At 42.7% G+C, this 26,299-nt stretch overlaps 2 protein-coding genes across 4 annotated transcripts in view; both read right to left on the minus strand.

Annotated features, from left to right (window-relative positions):
- Nucleotides 1-1,733, minus strand: part of RASSF2 (Ras association domain family member 2) — a 35,565-nt gene extending 33,832 nt beyond the window's left edge. The window contains exon 1 of the mRNA XM_060787468.2: nucleotides 1,655-1,733. The gene's annotated coding sequence lies outside the window, so the exon portion shown is untranslated. The remainder of the gene's footprint in view (nucleotides 1-1,654) is intronic.
- A 4,733-nt stretch (nucleotides 1,734-6,466) lies between these two features.
- SLC23A2 (solute carrier family 23 member 2) overlaps nucleotides 6,467-26,299 on the minus strand; it is a 106,312-nt gene continuing 86,479 nt past the window's right edge. For all 3 annotated transcript variants that reach the window (XM_067470758.1, XM_067470759.1, XM_067470760.1), the window contains exons 11-16: nucleotides 24,448-24,595; nucleotides 21,561-21,666; nucleotides 20,544-20,673; nucleotides 17,561-17,698; nucleotides 16,175-16,270; nucleotides 6,467-15,275 (exon numbers count right to left, since the gene is read on the minus strand). In XM_067470758.1, the coding sequence (XP_067326859.1) occupies nucleotides 15,046-15,275; nucleotides 16,175-16,270; nucleotides 17,561-17,698; nucleotides 20,544-20,673; nucleotides 21,561-21,666; nucleotides 24,448-24,595 (848 nt within the window). In that variant the 3' untranslated portion in view covers nucleotides 6,467-15,045. The remainder of the gene's footprint in view (nucleotides 15,276-16,174; nucleotides 16,271-17,560; nucleotides 17,699-20,543; nucleotides 20,674-21,560; nucleotides 21,667-24,447; nucleotides 24,596-26,299) is intronic.

Consider the following 26,299-nt stretch of genomic DNA (forward strand, 5'->3'; position numbering starts at 1 on the left):
CAGCCTCTGTTTAAAAGCCTCCAAAGAAGGAGCCTCCACCACACTCCGGGGCAGAGAGTTCCACTCCTGAACGGCTCTCAGAGTCAGGAAGTTCTTCCTCATGTTCAGATGGAATCTCTTTTCTTGTAGTTTGAAGCCATTGTTCCGTGTCCTAGTCTCCAGGGAAGCAGAAAACAAGCTTGCTCCCTCCTCCCTGAGACTTTCTCTCACATATTTATACATGGCCATCATATCTCCTCTCAGCCTTCTCTTCTTCAGGCTAAACATGCCCAGCTCCTTAAGCCACTCCTCATGGGGCTTGTTCTCCAGATCCTTGATCATTTTAGTCGCCCTCCTCTGGACACATTCCACCTTGTCAACATCTCTCTTGAATTGTAGTGCCCAGAATTGGACACAATATTCCAGGTGTGGTCTAACCAAGGCGGAATAGAGGAGTAGCATGACTTCCCTGGATCTAGACACTATGCTCCTCTTGATGCAGGCCAAAATCCCATTGGCTTTTTTTTGCTGCCGCATGACATTGTTGGCTCATGTTTAACTTGTCCATGAGGACTCCAAGATCTTTTTCATTGGAAGGGTTTGGTGGGCAGTGTCCTTTGGTTTTGGAGTTGCAGTTCACCTACATCCAGAGATCACTGTGGACTCAAGCAATGATGGATCTGGACCAAACTCTACACAAATACTCAATATGCCCAAATGTGAACACTGGTGGAGTTTGGGGAAAATAGAATCTTGACCTTTGGGAGCTGTAGTTGCTGGGATTTATAGTTCACCTACAATCACAGAGCATTCCGAACCCCACCAATGACAGAATTGGGCCAAACCTCCCACACAGAACCCCCATGTGGGCCACAGCAATGTGTGGCAGGGGACGGCTAGTAATTTATAAATATAGGTATATTTATATCTGATCATAGAATCATTGAATCAAAGAGTTGGAAGAGACCTCATGGGCCATCCAGTCCAACCCCCTGCCAAGAAGCAGGAATATTGCATTCAAAGCACCCCTGACAGATGGCCATCCAGCCTCTGTTTAAAAGCTTCCAAAGAAGGAGCCTCCACCACACTCCGGGGCAGAGAGTTCCACTGCTGAACGGATCAGAGATTTGAACATTATGTTGGCTCATAATAACAATAATAATAATAATACAATTGGGTGCAGACACTTGAGCCTCATATGCATATCTGCTGTGTTGTTACGTGCATATAATAATAATAATAATAATAATAATAATAAGCAGTTGCAATATTGGCCACGATGGATGTTTTCTGTGCAGCCTTTATTGCCGCGTTCCCTACATTGAGTCCCAAAGAAGCTCACAACCTTCAAAACAAAAGGATTTGACATAGAATCACCCTGCCATTCAGTCAACTCCACCCAAAAAGGGGTGCAAACACCCCAAAAAGTGGGTCAAAAGGGATGCAGCTCTCCCAATAGGGGTCAAAAGCTTTGTGGGGAGTGCAAACTCCCCCAAAAGGGGTCGGAAAGGGGTGCAAACCCCACAAAAAGGGGTTCTGAAGAGTGCAACTCTTCTAAAAGGGGTCAAAGAGGGATGCCAAACCCCCCAAAAAGGAGACAACAGGGTGCAACTCCTCGAAAAGGGTGTCAATAGGTGTGCAAAGTCCCTCAAGAGAGCCCCCCCCCCCCTCCTACCTGGCTCCGGCGGCCCCGATCCCGCTACAAGGCCAGGCGCCGGGAAGAGACACCACCACCCCGCCCGGCTCCCCCTCCCTCCCTCCCTCCCTCCCTCCCTCCCTCCCTCCCTCCGCCAATGGGCGCGCCCCGCCCGGAGCCCCTCTGGCCGCCCCGCGCGCCCATTGGAGGAGCCGCAAAGAAGTGGGCGGGGCCAAGCAGCAGATGGGGAAAGGGCCATCTGGACAGACAATGCGGGCGGGTTGGGGGCGGGGCAGGGGGAGGGGGAGCAAGGGCTCTCTTCCTCTTCCCCCCCCCCCCTTCCCCTTCTCTTCCTCTCCTCCTCCTCCTCCCTTCTAGTTTTCTCCCTTGCCTTTCTCTCCCTCTTTTCCTCTTCCTTTTCTTCTTCTCTCCTTCCTTCTTTCCTTCCTCTTCCCTTCCCTTTCCTTCTCCTTTTCTTCCTCCTTCCTTCTCTTCCTTTTCTTCTTCCTTCCTTCCTTCCTCTTCCCTTCTCCTTTTCCTTTTCTTCCTCCTTCCTTCTCTTCCTTTTTTTCTTCCTTCCTTCCTTCCTTCCTTCCTCTTTCCTTCGCTTCTCCTTTTCTTCCTCCTTCCTTCTCTTCCTTCTCTTCTTCTCTCCTTCCTTCTTTCCTCTTCCCTTCCCTTCTCCCTTTCTTCCTCCTTCCTTCTCTTCCTTTTCTTCTCTCCTTACTTCCTTCCTTCCTCTTTCCTTCCCTTCTCCTTTTCTTCCTCCTTCCTCCTTTTCTTCTTCTCTCCTTCCTTCCTTCTTTCTTCTTTCCTTCCCTTCCTCTTCCCTTCCCTTCCCTTCTCCTTTTCTTCCTCCTTCCTTCTCTTCCTTTTCTCATTCCTTCCTTCGTTCCTTCTTTCCCTTCTCCTTTTCTTCCTCCTTCCTTCCTTCCTCTTCTCTTCCCTTCTCCTTCCTCCTTCCTTCTCTTCCTTTTCTTCTTCTCTCCTTCCTTCCTCTTCCCTTCCCTTCTCTTTTTCTTCTTCTCTCCTTCCTTCCTCTTTCCTTCCCTTCTCCTTTTCTTCCTCCTTCCTTCTCTTCCTTTTCTTCTTCTCTCCTTCCTTCCTTCCTTCCTTCCTCTTCCCTTCTCCTTTTCTTTCTCTTTCTTTCTCTTCCCTTTTTTCTCTTCCTGCCTTCTTTCTCCTCCACTACCTCTCCTTCTGCATACAAGGTTGGGGGAGAGAATACAACCCTGCCGTACGCCTTTCTTGCCTTCATTCTCTTCCGTTTCTTCATGTCTTATTTCCTTTTTTCCTCCCTTCTTCTTCCTTTCCTCCACCTTTTCTTGCCTTCCTTCTCCCTCCCTTTTCGCGTTTACTCCTCTTTTTCTCTCTTCTTTACTCCTCTTCCTCCCTCTTTCCCTTCTCCTCCTCCTCTTTTCCTTCAAATCCTTTCCCCTCTTTTGTAGTCTCCCTGCCATCCTCTTTGCAGAGGCTCCTTTTGGGGATGGCAGGCCCCCAAATCCCAGGGTTCATCAGAAGGAAAAGAAATGACATGGTGTTTTCTGCCCAGAAATACTTCTTCAATGGCAAAGGAAAGAATGCCACAGGGGGCATAAAATGTATTATTATTCTTTTATTTCCCCCCCTTTTTTCTCCATTTGCGGCCTTCATATCCGAAAGGGGAGAGATTCCTAAAGTTGGGTGGAACCAAACCAGAGAAGAGCAAACCCTCTCAAAAGGGATCTCAACCAGGCCTATGAGCAGCCTATGAGGTCAAATGTGGATATACGGGGCCGTTCCCTCTGGCCCTCTGACCTTTGATGCGGTCAATGCAAATACACAGGAAATCGGAAGCTGTGCAAAACTGAGAGGAAAACAGAAGGACGAGGAGATGCGCACATGGGCCCTCCTGTGGCTGAGACAGGTTCAGGAGCGCTTCCAAGTGGACAAGAAAGGAAGACCACAAAAGAATCGGCTGCAAGGTCATGCAGGGGATGGTGGGCTATGGAGTCCAGCCCAGCAAAGGAAGCTCTCTTGCTCCCTGTACTTGCAAACTTGTTTAAATGAGTTGGCGGCCTTTTAGGATTTCTATTCACTTGGCATCAAAGGGCGTGCAAGAAGGGTGCTGCTCTGAAGGGTTTGCAGGTGATGGTGCAGATGGATGGGATTCAAATGTTCTCTTTGGGAATCTCCAGATCCGACCCAGATATCCGCCAGTTTGCCTTTATTGTGTTCAGTGCAGTGTCTGTGATCTATCTATCTATCTAATCTATCTATCTATCTATCTATCTATCTATCTGTTCGTCCGTCCGTCCATCCATCCACACACACATTCACACACTATACATATGTATGCGTATATACATACATGTATATATGTATATGGGTATCTATATTTTTATTATAGAACTTAGTGCAGTGTCTTAATTCTAATTTTAGCTATACACACACATCTTGGTATGTATATACCAGCTGGAATGTGTCCAGAGGAGGGGGACTAAAATGATCAAGAGTCTGGAGAACAAGCCCTATGAGGAGCGGCTTAAGGAACTGGGCATGTTCAGCCTGAAGAAGAGAAGGCTAAGAGGAGATATGATATGATAGCCATGTATAAATATGTGAGAGGAAGCCACAGGGAGGAGGGAGCAAGCTTGTTTTCTGCTTCCTTGGAGACTAGGACGTAGAACAACTGGCTTCAAACTACAAGAAAGGAGATTCCACCTGAATATTAGGAAGAACTTCCTGACTGGGAGAGCCGTTCAGCAGTGGAACTCTCTGCCCCAGAGTGTGGTGGAGGCTCCTTTTTTGAAAGCTTTTAAACAGAGGCTGGATGGCCATCTGTCAGGGGTGATTTGAATGCAATATTCCTGCTTCTTGGCAGGGGGTTGGACTGGATGGCCCATGAGGTCTCTTCCAACTCTAGGATTCTCTGATTCTATCTGTATTGGCATGTATCTCATGTATCAGGTTTTATCATATTTTATTATCAAACTTAGTGCAGTGTCTTACCTCTAATTTTAGTCACACACACACACACGTGTATATGTATTTCCATGTATCTCCCCATGTGCTAAATAAAAAATAGCAAGGTTTAGCTGTTATACCATAGAGTTTAGTACACACACACCACAACATATACACAGATGTATATCACCAGTACACACACACACATGTATATATTGAATTGTTTTTAAAGTTTTAATCCTGTTTAATTGTAAAGGTGATGTTTAATGTATTGTGTTAGCATCGAATGGCTGCCGGTTGTGAGCCGCCCTAAGTCCCTCTTCGGAGGTGAGGAGGACGAGATATAAATGCTCGAAATAAATAAATAGGTATTTGCATGCACCTTCCCATGTGCTAAATAAAGAATATTAAGGTTTTTGCCATCATATTTACTACTATCTTGGGCCCCTGGCATTGCCCGGGTTATTTGAAAAAGTCAGTTATTATTACTATTATTACCATATTATAAATACAACGCATGAACAATAACTCTGAATAAATTTGACTTTGAGAAGATGATGATGATGGTGAAACTGCAAGTCGCTTCTGGTGTGAGAGAATTGGCCGTCTGCAAGGACGTTGCCCAGGGGATGCCCGGATGATTTGATGTTTTATCATCCTTGTGGGAGGCTTCTCTCATGTCCCTGCATGAGGAGCTGGAGCTGATAGAGGGATGGTGATGCTACTACTACTACTACTACTACTACTAATAATAATAATAGAATGCATGAACCATGACTGTGACAAGAAGACGAAGAAGAAGAGGAGGAGGAGGTGGTGGAGGTGGAGGAGGAGGGATGATAATGATTCATGGACCACAATTCTGATTATCTTTAGCTTTGAGAAGAAGAAGATGATGGTGATACTACTACTACTATTACTACTACTACTTTGTTGTTGTTCATTTGTTCAGTCATCTCCGACTCTTCGTGACCTCATGGACCAGCCCACGCCAGAGCTCCGTCGGCCGTCACCACCCCCAGCTCCTTCAAGGTCAGTCCAGTCACTTCTCTCATGTCCCTGCATGAGGAGCTGGAGCTGATAGAGGGATGGTGATGCTACTACTACTACTACTAATAATAATAATAGAATGCATGAACCATGACTGTGACAAGAAGACGAAGAAGAAGAGGAGGAAGAGGAGGAGGTGGAGGTGGAAAAATAGAATGCATGAACCATGACTGTGAGAAGAAGAGGAGGAGGAGGAGGGATGATGATGATGCAATTCTGATTATCTTTAGCTTTGAGAAGATGGAGATAATGATAATGATACAATAATACATTTTTTGTTACTTGTTGCCTTTTCTATCAGCTCAATGGCTTGGAATCAAGACTTTAATGCTGATTGTTAAGCATTTATGAAATAATAATAGTGATACTACTAATAATAATACAATGCATGAACCATGACTGTGAGAAGAAGAAGAAGAAGAAGAGGTGGAGGAGGAGGAGGAGGTGGTGGTGGTGGTGGTGGTTGAGGTGGAGGAGGAGGAGGAAGGATGATAATGATTCATGGACCACAATTCTGATTATCTTTAGCTTTGAGAAGAAGATGATGATGGTGATACTACTACTACTATTACTATTACTACTACTACTACTACTACTAATAATAATAATAATAATAGAATGCATGAACCATGACTGTGAGAAGAAGAAGAGGAGGAGGAGGGATGATGATGATGATGCATGGATTACAATTCTGATTAGCTTTGAGAAGATGGAGATAATGATGATACAATAATACATTTTTTGCCTTTCCTACCGGCTCAATGGCTTGGAATCAAGACTTTAATGCTGATTGTTAAGCATTTATGAAATAATAATAATATTGATGGAAATAACCACAATGCTCCAGTTGCAAAGTTGCATCTAGGTCATCTTTTATTTATACTGAACAGCTTTTTTAAAAATACAGAATAAAATAGTTTTTTTTCAAAATCTACTATTATTCTTATTATTCACAACATCTGGTCCAAATATTACATATTTTTTTCTTAAATATTTCACCGTTAGAAAAAAAATCCACACACAAAGAAATCCATAAAAAAATCTCAGTCAAAGAATTACACATCTCAAGGAAGAAAGAAAGAAAACAAGAATATATATATATATAAACCAACCTGAAACTTGGTTCTATAGAATGACTTTGATGCCAAAGCCGTTCACAGAAATGATAAGAAAATAAAATATATTTATTTATTAGAAAAAAAAGAGAAATGCAACCCGGTCGAGAGAGTTTTGTTACATCTAAAATGGTTAGAAAAATGCACGACAACTTTGGATCGGAGGCGAGATGGTTCACTCGGAAAGAGGCAGAAGGCAGTATAGTTCTCTGCAATGGGAGGAGGTCATTATATGCGCGGGTAACGAGAACGATCAGCCACAATTCAAGATCCTAGCCAGGCGGGAATGTCTGGGATGTTGTAGGAAATGGGATTCCCAGGCCTTAATGAAGGGCCACCCAATGCTATGGAGCGCATAGGAAAAAGCCTCCTTCCTGCAGATTATTACACCTTGTCATGCTAGGATTTCCGTTCCTGGGTTATCAATGCCATTTCCTAATTGGTGCTGCCATCAATACACAGGGAAAGTTTATCAAACTGCAAAAATTTTGTTTGTGCGGGACAGACATCATCCTGCAATAGTACATTTTGCAATAGTTATCCAATAGATTTTGCTTTGTTTAGATCAGGCATGGGCCAACTTCGGCCTTCCTGGTGTTTTGGACTTCAACTTCCACAATTCCTAACAGCCAGTATGAGTTGAAGTCCAAATCACATGGAGCCCCGAAGTTGGCCCATGCCTGGTTTCGATCCTGGCTATTCTTCCCAATGTAAGCTGCGGAATCGTATATTTGTGATATTATTAATTAATTATTGTTTATCTGTGGCTACTTTTGATGTAGGTGGGTTTTTGGAGGGGGGGTTAGGGTGGGGTGTATTATCTCGCCTTGGTCTAGTTTTCATGGCATTGAATGTTTGCCAATATTTAGTGTGAACCGTCCCGAGTCCCCTTGAGGAGATAGGGCGGGATATAAATAACATTTTATGATCAGGTTGTGGTGAGTTTTCTGGGCTGCCTGGCCATGTTCTAGAAGCATTCTCTCCTGACATTTCGGCCACATCTATGTCTAAAGGCATCCTCAGAGGCCATGAGGTCTGGCCATGAAAGCCTTGACAACACAAGGCTTTATTATTACTATTATTATTATTATTATTATTATTATTGGGTTGTTGTAGGTTTTTCCGGCTATATGGCCATGTTCTAGAGGCATTCTCTCCTGACATTTCAGCCACATCTATGTCTAAAGGCATCCTCAGAGGCCGTGAGGTCTGGCCATGAAAGCCTTGACAACACAAGGCATTATTATTATTATTATTATTATTGGGTTGTTGTAGGTTTTTTCGGGCTATATGGCCATGTTCTAGAGGCATTCTCTCCTGACGTTTCGCCTGCATCTATGGCAAGCATCCTCAGAGGTAGTGAGGTCTGATGGAACTAGGAAAGTGGGTTTATAAATCTGTGGAATGACCAGGATGGGATAAAGGACTCTTGTCTGTTGGAGCTAGGTGTGAATGTTTCAACTGACCACCTTGATTAGCATTTGATGGCCTGGCAGTGCCTGGGGCAATCTTTTGTTGAGAGGTGATTAGATGTCCCTGATTGTTTACTTTCTGTTGTTTTGCTGTTGTAATTTTAGAGTTTTTTAATACTGGTAGCCAGATTTTGTTCATTTTCATGGTTCCAACAGACCTCACTACCTCTGAGGATGCTTGCCATAGATGTAGGCGAAACGTCAGGAGAAAATGCTTCTAGAACATGGCCATATAGCCCGAAAAAACCTACAACAACCCAGTGATTCCGGCCATGAAAGCCTTCGACAATACATTATTATTATTGATCTCACTGAGTCTCAACCCATTTGACATAATTTTTGCCACAAGAACAGAGTTTCTGGAGCAGAATGACTCCTTTCAAAGGAAGGACCGCACAATGAAACAGGAAATAACACTTTCAAACCAGGAACAGGACATTTGTCAAGTTTCGCGCAGAGAACCATTTTCAATGGATCATATAGATAGAGATGCTGCCCTAACATCCAGGTCCAGGGCACCAAAAAGACGGAGAAAACGGACCGAATCCGAGCCGACTGCCACCTTCTTTTGCCTTAAATGGATAAATGGTCATCATAATGCTGATTCCCGACGGACTCCCTGAGGAACGGAAGCCTGGGTGAAATAAAGTATACACAATCGCTAGCAATTCGTGAATGAAGAAATTCTATCCCATGACATTGTCATGACAATCATATCGCACTCCCGCCCAGGAAACCTCGCAATATTTATCCTCCTGGGAAGAAATGTCACTTGGTTGGGTGTGGTCAGAAAGGTTATCATCATCATCATCATAATCATCATCATTATTATAATTAATTACATTTTCTCGTTCCCCCCCCTAAAACCTATGGAAATAAAATACTGCAAGATCCCAATATACAAAGTCACCGTATTTGAAAGTTTGTATTAAATGGTGTAAAACAAACCCGACTGCTGTAAATTCTGATTGAATAAGAACAGGTTCTGGCATTGTTTGTTTGTTTGTTTACCAATCTCAGATAAAAGTTAACAATTAAATATAAATTCAAGAGGCATCTTTTTTCATATAAGACACATTCAAACACCTTTGCCAAAGGACTTAAGTTAACCGAATAATAATATGTAATAGTAAAAAAAAAAGTCAGCATCGTTTTCAGTTTTGAATACAAAAGTGCTCCAAATACTTTTGTCTTGACGATACGCACGGATCTATCGTTGACGGGGGAAGAGAGGGATGTGTCCCTCACACATTTTTCTACTGTTTGTCATTGAAAATGGTGAATGCGTTTTCCCCCACCTGGGCGTTCTCTCCAGACCACATTGCTTCGATTTAGATTGAATTTAAGTGATGGAAAGCCATGGCTACAAGGAAAGGCACCCTTCGGCACATCGCCGCCTCGCATTTGCTCTCTATCTCATCATCACGGCAGAAAAGCAAGTTTCACCTATTTTGAGCCTTCTCACAGAGAAAAAGAGCACAAAAGATTCACCTTTATTCCTCCAAAATATCCCAGCCGCTGATGTTCATGTATTCCACAAACAAGATCTCCACCTTTTACCATTGATAATATGAACAAGATCCGAATGGCATCCAGGGCAAGTCTTCACAAATCTGAGCCATTCTGATGCCTGAAGTGACTTCCAACAAACCAATCCACCTGTTCAATGTCTCGAAATAAATACACTGAATACAACCGTTTGGCTCTCTCTCTGCTCTTCCAAAATATACTGTTTTCCAATGCAAAAGCAATTCCAAAGCCTTCCATCATCAGCGGATGTTCATGCACTCCATGCAAAAAGGCCTCCATCTTTCTCAAAATAAGACAAGCAGGTTTGCAATGACATCTCTTTCACAAATAACAAAGTCAAAGCCTGGTTTTAAGGCATTTTGGGTAAGAAACAGTCTCAGTCCCTTCTGACGCATAGATCCAGGCTCAATTCAATGCCTCGCAAGGAATGCAAGCTGCACAAGAGCTGTTTTCGTCCCTTTCCTTGCCTTTCTCTTTGCAACCAAATCCTCCTTTTGCTGATGGACGCAGAGTTTACAATCTTAGCAACGAAGCAAAAGGAAGCACCTCTCCAGACCGAGAAGCGCCTTTCATTATATTTTTACACTGCAATAACATTCATTCCCAGCAGAAAAGACTTTAAAAGTTCCCGATGTTCTCAAGTCTCCCAACCAAAACCTTTCCCAAAGGATAGAGAATGCTATGTCAAAAACCCAAGGCCTTGGAAAGGCATTGTCGATAGTATTTTCCTTACCAGAACCATCTGGGAAAGCAGACTGTGTTTAGTAAACACTGCAAAGGCTTCGCGCAACAGCTTTGAGTTCCCTGTCATTGGTTTGACATGACAAACACAAGAGAAAACCTTCCAAATTAGCAGGAATCAGAGGAAACCATTTAACCATCCCAAACATAAAACTCTTTACTGAGCCCACATTGCAGCAGAAGTGAGACTTAGAGGAGCGCATCGAAGGAACACTGTCCTTCCTTGCTTCTACGTGATGCATGGACCAATGCTCCATTATCATCAAAATCACCACCATACATTAGGAAGAAAACCTGTGCAATAAAATAGAGCGTGTCCTGGAAGGAACACATCTATGAACAAATCAACATCGAGCTAACAGTTTAGGATGTCATTTTCAAAACAAATAACTGAGTGTGCAATCTCTGCGAGACATCTGAGGTTTTGTATGCTCACTAATCCGTCTGCAAATGGTTATGGGTTAACGTAGAAATGTTTGTGATTTCATTTCCAAACAAATAACCGAGTATAGGATTTCTGCTGGAGTTTTCTATGCTCACAAACGCACCTGCGAAGGTCCAAAAGACCCACGGGCCTCATAGGCAACATGGCCAGAAATAGGCAACACGTTAAAGATGAAGACATCGTGTTCATGTTTCATGCCTGCCTTGGCATGCGATTGGCACTTTAGCAAATAGGATGACCATGACGAGAAACCTAATCCATATTAAAATCTTTTCATGACATGGACAGACACACAACTCTTGTGTCTCTACAATTTTGCAGAATGAGTGGACTTTGGCATTGCGTACCATTGCAGTTGCCCTTTCTTTGGTTGTGCATAGAACACGGAATGGGAACATGGTATGAAGCCCTATCCTTGTAAGGAGGCCTGGATCAACTTGAGTAAGTTTTGGACTGCCACTCCTACCATTCCTCTCATGCCAGTTCCAAGGACAGAAAACGTCCCAGCAAATTTTAAAAAAGAACTTGAAGCAGAATTTAAAGGAAGAGGCAGGAGGAAAGTAAGCAACTGGGACCAGAAGGTGGAAAATATGGGAAGGACAAAAGATGGATTAATAGGAAGAGACTTGCGGTGGTCTAAGTATTTATAATGGGGGGAATGGTCAAGTGATGGAAGGAAACCGTATTAATGGGAGAGGGAATCTACGAAAATGGAAGAAATGAGAACGCAAAGGGAGGTTCAAGACGAAAATGTAACCTTAAAAGGCACCATGAGCAATATCTATAAACTATGACTAATGGACGAACAGGGTCAAGTCCACCTATGGGAAGCAGATTTAGAAATCAGGAATGGCAAGGATACCAAGTGTACGATTACTACAAAATATGCCCATAAGAATTAAGGAAAACAATAACAAAACAATATGGGGGTGGCGGTTGACCCCCCATTAGATAAAATCAGATGGATAAAAAAATATATCTGAATAAATGCTAGAGAGGCTGCCAGGAAACAGGCCCAGATCGACATATGTGGTGGTAATGTATTGTCGAAGGCTTTCATGGCCGGAATCACTGGGTTGTTGTAGGTTTTTTCGGGCTATATGGCCATGGTCTAGAGGCATTCTCTCCTGACGTTTCGCCTGCATCTATGGCAAGCATCCTCAGTTATGTGGTGGTTCTGTCAAGCCAAAAGTTTTGGGAAAGAGCATTCAAAGAAATAAGAGCAATCATAAAAATGGAGATAGAGAGTATACCAAAATCAGCATTACTAATCATATATGATCCTACCATTCCCTCACAAGATGAGGAGGATTTGTTCTCTGATTTGCTCACATTGTGAATAGCAAAACATTGGATGGAAAGAAAGAAGGGAAATTCAACGAGAAGAATGAGAGAGGGAAATTTGGGACAGAGCTGTGAATGACAAGCTGATTTGAGAAATTAAAATTAAAAAGAGAATAGGGAAACAAATGGATTTTTGGAATATATATATGGGAAAATGTATTAACTGTATTTTTAATGAGGGAAAGGGGTACAAGTTGGCCACAGAAGCAGTGAAGTTTTGGACTTGGGAAACACAATGAGTTGGTTGGTCCTGGTGGAGGGGGCTCAAGGTAAGGGTGAGTGGGGGCAGAAAAAGAGAATAATAGCAGTGACCACAAAGAAACAAAACATGTCTAAGTAGGTAAAAGGTGTGCAGCAAAGGTATATGTAACTGGGGAAAGCTAGAAACAGATCAAACGTCTCCTTAAGACGTGTTTTATTTCCTTCTGTATTGTTGATTTGTATACAACATGGCCAACTCCCTTGTCTAAGACATTGTAAAAAGGGAAAGGATGTCAACTTCAACATTTGGATTGAGACAGCTATAAATAATAATAATAATAATAATAATAATAATAATAATAACTTTATTTATACCCCGCCACCATCTCCCCAATGAAATGGTGGGAGTGTTGTCCAAATCAGCTGGAGGGAGGTAGAGAGGGCCCAAGTTTGCCCATACACCTGCTGTGCAGGCTCATTCAGAAGGAAACCCCACTGTGTTCAGGAGACCTCCTATGACCCAACCAGGACATTAAGGTCATCTGGGGAGGCCCTGCTCTCGGTCCCGCCTGCATCACAGGCGCGCCTGGCGGGGACGAGAGACAAGGCCTTCTCAGTGGTGGCCCCTCAGCTGTGGAACACCCTTCCTACAGATATCAGATCGGCCCCCTCCCTGTTGGCGTTTCGGAGGAAAGTGAAGACCTGGCTGTTCGAACAAGCATTCGATTAAGCAGTGCAATTGAATATAGGAATACGGAATAATGGATGATGAGATTGGATTCTGATTTTACTGATGAGACGCTAATGATTGTTATATTGATGTTTAATTGTTGATGATGCCACTGTTTTTAACTGTCCCATATTCGTTTTGTGATGTTTTTGCATTGAAGTTTGCTGTTGTTAACCGCTTTGAGTCACCTGAGGGCTGAGAAAAGCGGTATATAACTGAAGTAAGTAAGTAAATAAATAAGTAAGTTGCCCCAAAAGGACACTCCAACAGTACAAGCCTCTACCTGGCTCAGTTCAATGGGATTGACCTCCAAAGAAAGGGCTATTACTTCTCAAGCACCACCCTCTCTATTTATGTATCAAAGCAAAGGCGTTTCACATCTTTAAGTAACCGAGTATCGACCCTGACACAAACCTTTTTTGAAACCAGCGCATGAGAATGATCTTAAAGTGAAACTACCACCAAAAAGCACCCACATTCACCCATCTTCTGCATCATTCAGTACGGATCCAGCACCCTTCTCCTTCCTAATAACCTCAGGGCTGTGCTTGGTGCTTCCTTTGAGTAGCCAGGCTTGAGAAGGCAGCCATTTCTCCAAATCTGCTCTCAGACACAATGCCAAACGCAATGCCAGCCTGTGATAATTTGCTATTATTGCTTCTGTCCTAGTGTCGAATATTCCGTATCACTTGTCTGTATTTGTCTAATTTACTGTTGCGTTTTTATGGCAATTGGATGTTTGTCTTTTGTGTTGTGAGCCATCCCGAGTCCCTCGAGGCCGGGGGAGAGAAATGGGGCTGGAGAGAGACCAAGTTTGGCTGGCTGGCTGAAAGAGAACACTTGCCCTCGGAGACACCTTTCTGCAGGTGAAAGGGGAAAAGGCATTTTGGACCATACTGAAGGGAGGAGGAGAAAGGGGGGAAAGAGGGAGAGAAATACTAATAGTCAGAACACTGAATAAAGTGTTATCATTGTTACGGATGTGACGAGGAGAAGGAGAAGTTCCGTGCTGACGCCAGGGCCAAGGCTTGGACAGGAAATCAAGGAAAAGAGGGACCCCCTTTTTGGTGGGGAGCCCCCTGATACCCGTTACAACCAGCAAGCGGAAGGGGATGCCATGTATAGGGTCTCTCTCTTGTTCTGTGCCCGGCTCAGGAATCAACAAAAAGACAAGGAAGAGAACAAAGAAGGCAACGGCCGGCCACGCCGAGGCCGCTTTCGGGTCTGGAAACAAGACCGGCACAAATGCAGAGGCCGTTTGGTTTAAACAACCCACCTGGCGCTTAATAAATACTGTGTTATATATACATAAAGGCCAGCTCTGCAAAGGATGACAAGACAATGGGCGGCTTAGTTTTAGGCCCCTTGCTCAATAGAAATGCTTCACTACACGAGCAAAGGCAAACCTTGCCATGAGTTCCATGTTTGGCCAAACGCTCCCGTATGAGAGCGTTATACTATGCCGGAACCGTATAAACAAGCGGAAGGAAGGTCATGATGAATTAGTGTTAACAAACAAGTAAACAAAACCTGGAATGTATCAGCTGGAAGCTCCGGCCAGTCCGAATGTAGCCAACCACTAAGATCTCAATTTCCATTGTTGATGGAATAAGATCAGGAGAAAGAACTCTGTTGTGTAATAATAATAATAATAATAATAATAATAATACCCCCCGAAGAAACTAAAAGAGAGACCTTATAGATAGCAATCACCGTCCACAATAGGAAAGAAAGCTATCTATCTATCTATCTATCTATCTATTTTTTAAATAACCATATATATAACACGCCTTGGCTCTGGTTCTGGAATAAAAAGGCAGGTGTACAAAAGGGAGTCGTGCGGAAGTTGGCCGGGGCTATACGGTGGCCTCCGAGTCGTTGTCGTCAGGGCTGCGCCCGCCTCTCCGGAAACCTTTCCAGGAATAGCCCACAAAGGTGGGGCTGATGGGCAGGAAGGCGAAGCAGCGGTACCGGCGCACAGTCTCCATGCCAAAGGGCAGGTCGTAGGTCTCTGCCCCGTCTGCTGCCTTGCTGCCTTTGCCCACCCCTCTCTTCCACTTCCGGATGCCGCGCTCCTCGGGGCTCCCTGGGTTGCAGAACAAGGAAGGAAGGAAGGAGAGACATTAAGAGAGGAAGTTCCAGAACACAGAAATAATAATAATAATAATAATAATAATAATAATAATAATAATAATGAACTTTATTTGTACCCCGCTAAGTTCAGACAGGTAAGCTAGGCTATGTATTGCCATGTTCCAGAAACATTCTCTCCTGATATTTTGCCCACATCTATGGCAGGCGTCCTCAGAGGTTGTGGGGTTTGGCAAGTGGGGGTTTATGTATATACCTGTGGATTGATGTCCAGGTGGGAGAAAGAACCCTTGACTGTTGCAGGCAAGTGCAAATGTTGCAATTGGCCATCTTGATTAGCACTGAATAACCTGGCAGCTGCAAAGTCAATCAGTGGGGGTATCTGCATAGAGATCTGTTGGAAGTAGGCAACTGGACCGTATATATATTTGTGATATCCAGGGTAGGAGAAAGAACCCTTATCTGTTGGAGGCAAGTGCAATTGGCCAACTTGGTTAGCATTGAGTAGCCTTGCAGCTTCAAAGCCTGGCTATTGCTGCCTGGAGGAATCCTTTGTTGGGAGATGTTAGCTGGCACTTGATTAATGGCAGTCTGGAGTATCGACTGTTAGGAATTGTGGAAGTAGCAGTCCAAAACATTTTGAGGGAAGGCCAAAGTTGGACCATTCCTGGCCAAGGCTCTGGAAATAGTTCCTTCAAAACATTTATTATCTTAACAATCTACATTAACTCATGCCTGTTTTGCAGTGTGTAACACACCTGTCATTATGTTTGGGGGAGTCCCCTTTGGGGAGATAAAGTGGGGTATAAAATAATAATAATAATAATAATAATAATAATAATAATAATAATAACAACAATAATAATGAAAAGGCAGCTTGGAAGAATGACTGACCTGGGATCGTGTTGTCCAAGACAAAGGCCACGCAGCCCCCGACAAACATGGCTGTCGTCAGCAGGACATTGAGCACCTGGTCAATGCTGACGATCCCTGCGAGAACCGGAAGAGAGGAGCAAAAGAAAGTCCATTACAAGTCCAGTATCCAACCCTATGTGCCTGGGCGCTTCCAATAGGGGCGCATGGGTCACAACCCTTCTTCTATTTCTCCTCTATTACACTCTGTAACATGATTTTTGTTCCTGGGTGATTAATGTCATATCCTAATTGGCTCTATCATAAACACACAGGAAAGGTGTATACACACACACACACACATGCCATCCCCTACCACACGTTGCTGTGGCCCAGTCTGTGTATATGTGTTTTTTGTGTGTATATATGTGTGTATATAGTTGTGAATATGTGTATAAATGTGGTTTTGCGCATGTGTTGTAATGTAATTTGTATTTTTTGCCTTTTGAAGTCTCTTCTGCTGCATTTTTCATTGTTTTTATAAGTGATGGTCACTCGTCGGCCTGATCAGTGTATTGTGTCCAAATTTTGTGTCAATTTGTCCAGTGGGTATTGAGTTATGTTAATCCCACAAATGAACATTACATTTTTTATATATATATATAATATTATATTATAATTATATTTGCTATATAATTATATTATAATTTAATAATGATGATAATAATAATAATAATAATAATATATTACACTATGTAACACAATGTTTGTTCCTGGGTGATAAATGTTATTCTTTCCTAATTGGTTCTATTATAAAAACATGGGAAAGGTTGTAAAAATGTACAAACTTGGGGGGGGGGGGCATCCTGTTCTAGCACATTATATTATGTTATAATTATTATATTTATTATTATATTTATATATAATAATAGGAGAAGGAGGTAAGAAATAAAATTATCATTATTATATTTATTATTATATTTATCTATCTATACACATAATAAAAGTGAAGATATGTATGTGACTGGAGTACCACTGACAGAAACAAGCTCCTGCCTCCAAATCCAGATATAGCTCCCAGTACTCAGGAGACACCAAAGGTCCTCCCTCCAATGACATTGCAGGTTATAGCAAGCACTGTGAACATGTCCAAGAGCCTTGCTAATGTCCTCCACAAACATAATTCTGCCCATCACCCAAGTGAAGCCTTTCATTTGGGGACAATCTTAGATTTTATGTATTTCCTCCATTGCAGACATCCCAATGCTTTTGACTCTCTCCATTGGTGTGGCATTGAATGCTTGCCATATATATGCTGTGCTCTGCCTTGAGTCCCCTTCGGGGTGAGAAGGGTGGAATATAAATGTTTTAATTAATTAATTAATTAATTAAATCCCGACACCTTGAAGAGATCACAGAAGGGAATACCTGTCACGAGTGGGTTCTGCCGGAGGTAACTGGGAAGGACCAAACCAAAGAAAATGGAAAAGCCCAGCACAAAAAGGTTGCGGGAAGAATTCAGGTCGATGAACTGCAGGTTCGAAAGTCCAACCGCGGTAATCATCCCTTTGGGAAAACAAAGAAACATATATTCAGCCATAACAGCACAAAATCGAGTACAAAAGGCCAACTTGAGCTCTGAGGATGACCTGGGAAGGAATCCCACTGGAGCATTGCAGCACAGCCAAATATCTGGAAGTCACCTGCCTTGTCGTGGCTGGACCTTGAGCACCTCAATGATGCCACGAGCGAAACCGTGAAGGGACACCCAAGTCATGGTAGAGAGGTCAGACCAAACGCGATCTCTGGGGAAGGTAATAGCACCCCACCCTAGTATTTTTGCCAAGAAAACTAAATGGATCAGGTACAACCAGAGAGATGTTGGTATGCCATTGAAAGATGGAACTCATAGGTCGGAAGATCATCAAAATGCTACTGGGGAGGAGCAGAAGATAAGTTCAACTAGCCCCAGATGTGATGACGCAGCTAGCTCAAAGTTGAAAGGAAGGCTAGTGGCCGATGGTGCTGGAAGTAAACGACGAATCCGATGCTCTAAAGATCAACACACCATAGGAACCTGGAATGTAAGATCCATGAGCCAGGGCAAACTGGATGTTGTTATTGGTGAGATGTCAAGACTAAAGATAGACAGTCTGGGGGTCAGTGAACTGAAATGAACTGGAATGGGCCACTTCACATCAGATGACCATCAGATCTACTACTGCGGACAAGAGGAACACTGAAGAAATGGAGTAGCATTCATAATTAATAATAAAGTTGCTAAAGCAGTGCTTGGATACAATCAAAAAAATGACAGAATGATCTCAATTCGAGTGCAAGGCAAGCCATTTAACATCACAGTGATCCAAATATACGTCCCAACCACAGCTGCTGAAGAAGCAGAAGCAGATCAATTCTATGAGGATCTGCAGCACCTACTGGATAACATACCAAAAGGAGACATTATTTTCATTACAGGAGACTGGAATGCTAAGGTGGTCAAATGACAACTGGGATCACAGGCAAGCATGGTCTGGGTGAACAAAATGAAGCGGGACGTAGGCTGATAGAATTTTGCCAGGAAAACACAACAACCTAAAAGATGGCTCTATACATGGACTTCACCAGATGGTCAACCCCGAAATCAGATTGACTACATCCTTTGCAGTCAAAGGTGGTGGTCATCCATTCAGTCGGTGAGAACAAGACCTGGGGCTGACCGTAGTTCAGATCACAAACTTCTTATTGCACAATTTAGAATCGTACTAAAGAGATCAGGAAAAACACACAGACCCGTTAGATATGATCTCACGAACATTCCTAGTGAATATGCAGTGGAAGCGAAGAACAGATTTAAGGGACTAGATTTAATAAATAGAGTATCAGAAGAACTATGGACAGAAGTCTGCGACATTGTTCAGGAGGCGGCAACAAAGTACATCCCAAAGAAAAAGAAAACCAAGAAGGCAAGATGGTTGTCTGCTGAGACACTGGAAGTAGCCCAAGAAAGAAGGAAAGCAAAAGGAAACAGTGATAGGGGGAGATATGCCCAACTGAATGTACAATTCCAGAGGTTAGCCAAGAAGAGATAAAGAATCATTTTTAAACAAGCAATTCATGGAAGTGGAAGGAGACAACAGAATAGGAAGGACAAGAAAATTACAAACATCAGAGGTAAATTATAGGCAAAAATGGGCATGATCAAAAACAAAGATGGCAGGGACTTAACAGAAGCTAAAGAGATTGAGAGAAGGTGGTGAGACTATACAGAAGAGCTGTAAAGGAAGAATAATAACCTTGAGGATAACTTTGACAGTGTGGTGAGTGATTTAGAACCAGACATCCTGAGGAGTGAGGTTGAATGAGCCTTAAGAAGCATTGCTAATAACAAGGCAGCAGGAGACAATGAGATCCCAGCTGAACTGTTTAAAATCTTGAAAGAGGATGCTGTCAAGGTAATGCATGTCATATGCCAGAAAATATGGGAAACACAAGAATGGCCGTCAGATTGGAGGAAAAATCAACTTATATCCCTATTCCAAAAAAGGGAAACACTAAAGAATGTTCAAACTTTTGTTTAGTGGCACTTATTTTACATGCCAGTCAAGTAATGCTCAATATCCTGCAAGGCAGACCAGCAAGAAATGGAGAGAGAGTTGCCAGGTGTACAAGCTGGGTTTAGAAAAGGTAGAGGAATGAGAGACCAAATTGCCAATACCCAGATGTTGGATAATGGAGAAAGGAAGGAAGTTTCAGAAAAACATCTATTTCTGCTTCATTGACTATTCTAAAGCCTTTGACTGTGTGGGTCATAACAAACTGTGGCAAGTTCTTAGTGGCATGGGGATCCCAAGTCATCTGGTCTGTCTCCTGAGGAATCTGTATAACGACCATGTAGCAACAGTAACAACTGACCATGGAACAACAGACTAGTTCAAGATTGGGAAAGGTGTACGGCAGGCTTATATTCTCTCACCCAACCTCTTTAACTTGTATGCAGAACACATCATGCAATGTGTGGGGTTTGACGAATGTAAGGCTGGAGTTAAAATTGCTGGAAGAAGTATTAACAACCTTAGATATGCAGATGATACCACTTTGATGGCCGAAAGTGAGGAAGAGCTGAGGAGCCTTCTAACCAAGGTGAAAGAAAAAAGCACAAAAACTGGGTTGCTGTTAAATATAAAAAAACAAGATAGTGGCAACCAGACTGATTGATAAGTAGCATATAGAGGGAAAAACATGGAGGCAATGACTTTGTATTTCTAGGTGCAAAGATTACTGCAGACGCAGATTGCAACTAGGAAATCAGAAGATATTTACTTCTTGGGGGGAGAACAATGATCAATCTCGATAAAATAATCCGATGCAAAACATATACGGGTATGCAAGTGTGGGGGAAAGTGCTTACCAAAGAGTGTGCAAAACAATGCTCCAAGCACCGGGTCAGGGAGGGAAGCGAAGAGTGCACTGAACTTGCCCACCATGCCCAGCAACAGCATGAGCGCCGCACCATATTGAATCACCCGCCGACTTCCAACCTAGAAACAGAGGAAAAGGTAAAACCATAAGCCTTTAAAGATGTCTCCAACTGGCCTTCTCTGTTAATGGGAACAGACAATGGCACCATCCACGGTGAAGGGACAAGATTATCAAGAGGTTGTTCATAACACTAGATCACAAAACTTGGAAAAGATTCTGTTCCTGGTTTGAAAGTATTATTCCTGCTTAATGGTGCGCTCCTTGCTTTGAAAGCAGTTGTCCTTGCTTTAGAAGGAGTGGTTACACTCCAGAAACGTTGTTGTTTTTGTGGCTGAATTGGTTGAGAGTCGATAGTGAGATATTTATTGGAAAATGAGAGCCAAATTATTATTATTATTATTATTATTATTATTATTATTATTAATATCCCACTTCTCTCTCCCGAAGGAGACTTAATATAAAAGCATTAGCATACCATTTAAAATACACATATATGCAAACATTAAAACAGAATTAAATATAAACAATGCAATAATATGTATTGTCAAAGGCTTTCATGGCCGGAATCACTGGGTTGTTGTAGATTTTTTTGGGCTATATGGCCATGGTCTAGAGGCATTCTCTCCTGATGTTTCGCCTGCATCTATGGCAAGCATCCTCAGAGGTAGTGAGGTCAGTTGGAACTAGGAAAAAGGGTTTATATATCTGTGGAATGACCAGGGTGAGACAAAGGACTCTTGTCTGCTGGAGCTAGGTGTAAATGTTTCAACTGACCACCTTGATTAGCATTTGATGGCCTGCCAGTGCCTAGAGCAAACTTTTGTTGAGAGGTGATTAGATGTCCTTGTTTGTTTCCTCTCTGTTGTTGTGCTGTTGTAATTTTAGAGTTTTTTAATACTGGTAGCCAGATTTTGTTCATTTTCATGATAATAATAATAATTGGTACCTTTGTAATTCCCAAAACGCCAATGTTCGGACTCGAAGAGGTGGATCCATTCCCAGTGCCAAACACTCCATCCAAGACACAAGAAAGGCCTTCTATGAAAATGCCTCTGGAAATTGGAAGACAAAACAATGCAGAACAATTGTGGATCTGTGGCTGCAATATCAGGTGCAAGGCCTCTGTTTTGCTGGCATGTTTGTCTGCTTGCAAATTATCTGTCTCTTTGTGTGTGTGAACTTATCCCAATTATTTCATGAATGTGAAAAAACTGAATTCAACCTTTCACTGATACATTTATGCAAAAACCAAAGAATGTATGTATGCATGAATGCATGTTTGTTTGTATTGCAAAGGCTGTGGCTAGATGAAGTGGCCCTCTGTGATGTCACTGAGAAAGATGGAAGAAACAGAAAAAGGTCAATAAAGGAAAAGAGAAAGGAAGGAATGGTGAGAAAGGAAAAGGAAGGAAAGATGGGGGAGAGAGGAAAGGGAAAAAATTTATAAGAGGGAGGGAGGAAAGAAAGAGAGAGAAAAGGAAGGGAAAGAAAGAAGGAATAGAGAAAGGGAGGAAGAGAAAGAAAGAAAAAGGAAGAGGTGTATGAGAGAAAGGTGTATGAGGGGAAGGAAAGAAGGGAAAGGAGAAAAGGTAGAAGAGGAAGGAAGGAAAGAAAGGAAAAGGTAAGAAAGAAGCAATAAAGGGAGAGAGGGAAGAGGAAGGGGGGAAGAAAAAGGAAAGAAGGAAGGAAAAAGAAAGAGGAAGGCGTACAAAACAAAGCAAGGGAAGAAGGGAAAGGAAAGGAGAAAAGGTAGAAGAGGAGGGAAGAAAAAAAGAGAAAAAGAGAATTGAAAAAAGAAAGGAATAAGGAATGAAGGGAGGGAGGAAAAAGGAAGGAAGGGAGGGAGGGAGGGAGGGAGGGAGGGAGGGAAAGACTGCAAAGGACAGAAAGGGAGGGGGGGAAAGAAAAGAGAGTGGGAGAAGACGTATAAGGGAAAGGGAGGGAGGAGGGGAGGAGAAAGGAAGGAAGGAAGGAAGGAAGGAAGGAAGGAAGGAAGGAAGGAAAGAGGAAGGTCTACAAAGGAAAGAAAGGGAGGGAGAAGAAAGACAAGAGAGAGGAAGAAAGTGTGTAAGGGAAAGGGAGGGAGGAGAAAGGAAGTAAGGAAGAAAATGAAAGAAAGAAATAGAAAGAAAGAAATAAAGAGTGAGAGAGAGCAAGGAAGGTGTACAAAGGAAAGAAAGGGAAGGAGGGAGGGAGGAAAAGAGAGAGGGAGAAAGTGTATAAAGGAAAGGAAAAGAAAGGAAAGGAAAGGAAAGGAAGAAAAAGGGCCGGGCTGGTAGCACAGCTGGTTAATCACTAGCACCAATAAATCACTGCTGACCGAAAGGTGGCAAGTTTGAAGCTCGAGCAGGAGTTGAGCCCTGATTGTTAAATAGCCCAGCTTACTGTTCACCTAAGCAGTTCGAAAACAGCTGTGCTGTGTGTAGAAAAATTAAGGACCGCTTAAAGCGTGGAGATTAATTTATGACACCATAAAAATGCCAGAGAGCAAGGAGGAAAGGCTATGATCAAAAGGCTCGATGTCATAGTGGATGAAGCGACAGCTCCCCCTTTGGCCGGAGTCGAGCAACTTCTAGCATCCAAAGTGGAAGTTGAAAAACTGCTGAATGACCTCTATCTGTCTGTATGTCTTGTATGTCAAAAACGGCATTGAATGTGTTGCCCTGTATGTGTGCATTGTAATCCACCCTGAGTCCCTTCAGGCTGAAAAGGGCGGAATATAAATACTGTAAATAAATAAATAAATAAATAAAAGGAAGGAAGGAAGGAAGGAAGAAAAAGGAAGGAAAGAAAGAACGTGTACAAAAGAAAGAAAGGGGGAGGGAGGGAGGAAGAAAAGAAAGACAGAGAAATAAAAAAAGAGAGAAAGGTGTACAAAGGAAAGAAAGATGAAAGATGAAGGCATGCAAAGGAAAGCAAGGGAAGAAGGAAGGAAGAAAACATAAGGGAGAGAGCGAAAAAGTGTATAAGGGAAAGGGAGGAAAAAGAGAGAGAGAGTGAGTGAGAGAAGGAAGGAAGGAAGGAAGGAAGGAAAAGAGAGAGGGAGAAATTGTGTAATTGTAGCCATATTATCATACACAGTTGCTCCCCCACAACGGTTTTTGTCCCCCGCGTATATTTCCCCACCTGTATGAAGGTCTATATTTATGACCCTGTTCCTTTATGAGTTTCTCCCCCACAAACAATCTGCTCCATTCCTATCTCATCCTGATTTTAGTATTTTTAGTATCTTAGTTTGTATCTTGCCCACTCATTCTTATGTTATGTTATTTTATTTTACTGTGTATGATTTTGCTTTATTGTCTTTGTAGTCATATGTTGTATGTATTTTACTGTGTTGTTATTGTGCTTTGGTTTTACTTTATTGTAGTATGCTGTTGGGCTTGGCTTCATGTAAGCCGCCCCGAGTCCCCATTGGGGAGATGGTGGCAGGGTATTAAATAAAGGTTGTTATTATTATTATTATTAGAGAAAGGAAAGGGAAAAAAAGGAAAGAGAGAGAGAGAGGTGTACAAAGGAAAGCAAAGGAAGAAAGGAAGGAAGGAGAAGCGAGAAGAAGGGATAGAAGGGAAAGGAGGGAGGGCTGAGAGAGTGTGCCCAAAGAGTGCCAGAGTGGAGATATTGTGAGAGGGGCCTCCTCAGAGTCAGAGAAGGGAAAAAGGAGACAGGCAGAATCCTTTCTATGACACCTAGGCAATGCCAGGTATATGTACAAATGCGGTCACATTCCCAAGGCCATTTGTATTTCAGAGCCAAAGGCATGAGGTGCCCAGGCCAGTGAGGCCTTGTTTTTCTTTTGGTGGTGGTGGTGGGGCGGGGGGGGGGAGGTTTACCTGTTGATGGCGTGGATGGGGGGCGGTGGTGCACACGACAACCTGGCGCAGGCGTAATAATCCCCAATGGACTCAATGATGCTCGCAACCACCGCGCTCAGCATCCCAATGACGCCAGCTGCAGAGACGGTGGGCAAACCCCACTGAACTGTGGAGGGGAAGGAAAGAAAGAAATGGATTCATTTGCATTGCATTCAAAACAACGTGCCATATAATAGCTTCCTACGCAACATCCCAAAGGGATATATAGGCTGAAGCATTTTTTCAAATGAAGCAGAGAGTGTTTGAGGATTGGGACATCCGTAGGGATACCAAGGTGCTTGTTTATAAAGTTACTGTCCTCCCAACCCAGCTATAAGCCTGCAAAACGTGGACTGTCTACAGACGTCATACGCAGCTCCGGGAACGATTACATCAGTGCTGCCTCCAAAAAATCCTGCAATTCTCTTGGGAAGACAGGCAGTCAAAGGTCAGTGTGCTGGAAGAAGCAAAGACCACCAGCATTGAAGCGATGCTCCCCTGCCATCAACTCCACTGGATTGGCCATGTTGTCCGAATGCCCAAAGATCACCATCTCCCCAAGCAGTTACTCTACTCCAAACTCAAGAATGGGAAACATAACATTGGTGGACAGGAAAAGAGGTTTACAGATGGGCTTAAAGCCAACCTTAAAAACTCTGGCATAGACACCAAGAGAGAACTGGGAAGCCCTGGCCCTTGAGCACTCTAACTGGAGGTCAGCTGTGATCAGCAGTGCTGCGGAATTTGAAGATGCACAAATGGAAGGTGAAAGGGAGAAACATGCCAAGAGGAAGGCGCGTCCAGCCAACCCTGACCGGGACTGCCTTCCACCTGGAAACCAATGTCCTCACTGAGGAAGAACATGCAAGTCAAGAAGGGGGCTCCACAGCAACCTAAGGACCCAACACCAAGACACCACATCTGGAGGACCATCATCCTCATTACATTTATATATATATATATAGATAGTATAATAATATAGTACAATAATGGTCTTTCACAAAGACAAAGTTTTGAAAGTTTAATAAACTTTGCCCATGTTTTTATGATAGAACCAAGTAGAAAATGACACTTACAACCCAGGAACAAAAATCATTGTGTTAAATAATGTAAATTATGACTATTATTATTATTGTTGTTGTTGTTATTGTTTAATGTGCTATAGCAGGATGTCCCTCCTGTAAAAACAAAGTTTTGGCAGTTTAATAAACTTGCCCCATATTTGTATGATAGAACCAATTAGGAAATAACAATCATAACCCAAGAACAAAAATTGTGTTATATAGTGTAATATAATAATAATAATAATAATAATAATAATAATAATACACAATTGGTGCTGACAAAATTACCATCTGCCAGCTGCAGAAGGCCACCTTACTGGGATCTGCACACATTATTCGCCGATACATCACACAGTCCTAGACACTTGGGAAGTGTCCGACGTGTGATCCAATACAACAGCCAGCAGAGTGATCTTGTCTGCTGTGGACTCATCTTGTTGTGTTTCAAATAATAATAATAATAATAATAATTATTATTATTATTATTATTATATAATATTATCTGCTGCAGAATGTCCTTCCTGCAAAGCCAAAGTTTGGACAGTTTAGTAAACTTTCCCCATGTTTTTAGGACAGAAGCAATTAGGAAATGGCATTTGCCAACCAGGAACAAAAATCGTGTTACAGAGTGTAATAATACTGCCAAGGAGGGAGCATCTTTTGCTATTATAAAAAGGTGCTGCAAGAAGAGGGAAATTATTAAGGTGTGACTGAAGTAACTACCTCATAAAACAAAGTATAAGGGGAAATGTCTTCAAAACACAAAC

The sequence above is a fragment of the Anolis sagrei genome, chromosome 7 (genome assembly GCF_037176765.1).
Source record: "Anolis sagrei isolate rAnoSag1 chromosome 7, rAnoSag1.mat, whole genome shotgun sequence".
Classification (NCBI taxonomy): Eukaryota; Metazoa; Chordata; class Lepidosauria; order Squamata; family Dactyloidae; genus Anolis; species Anolis sagrei.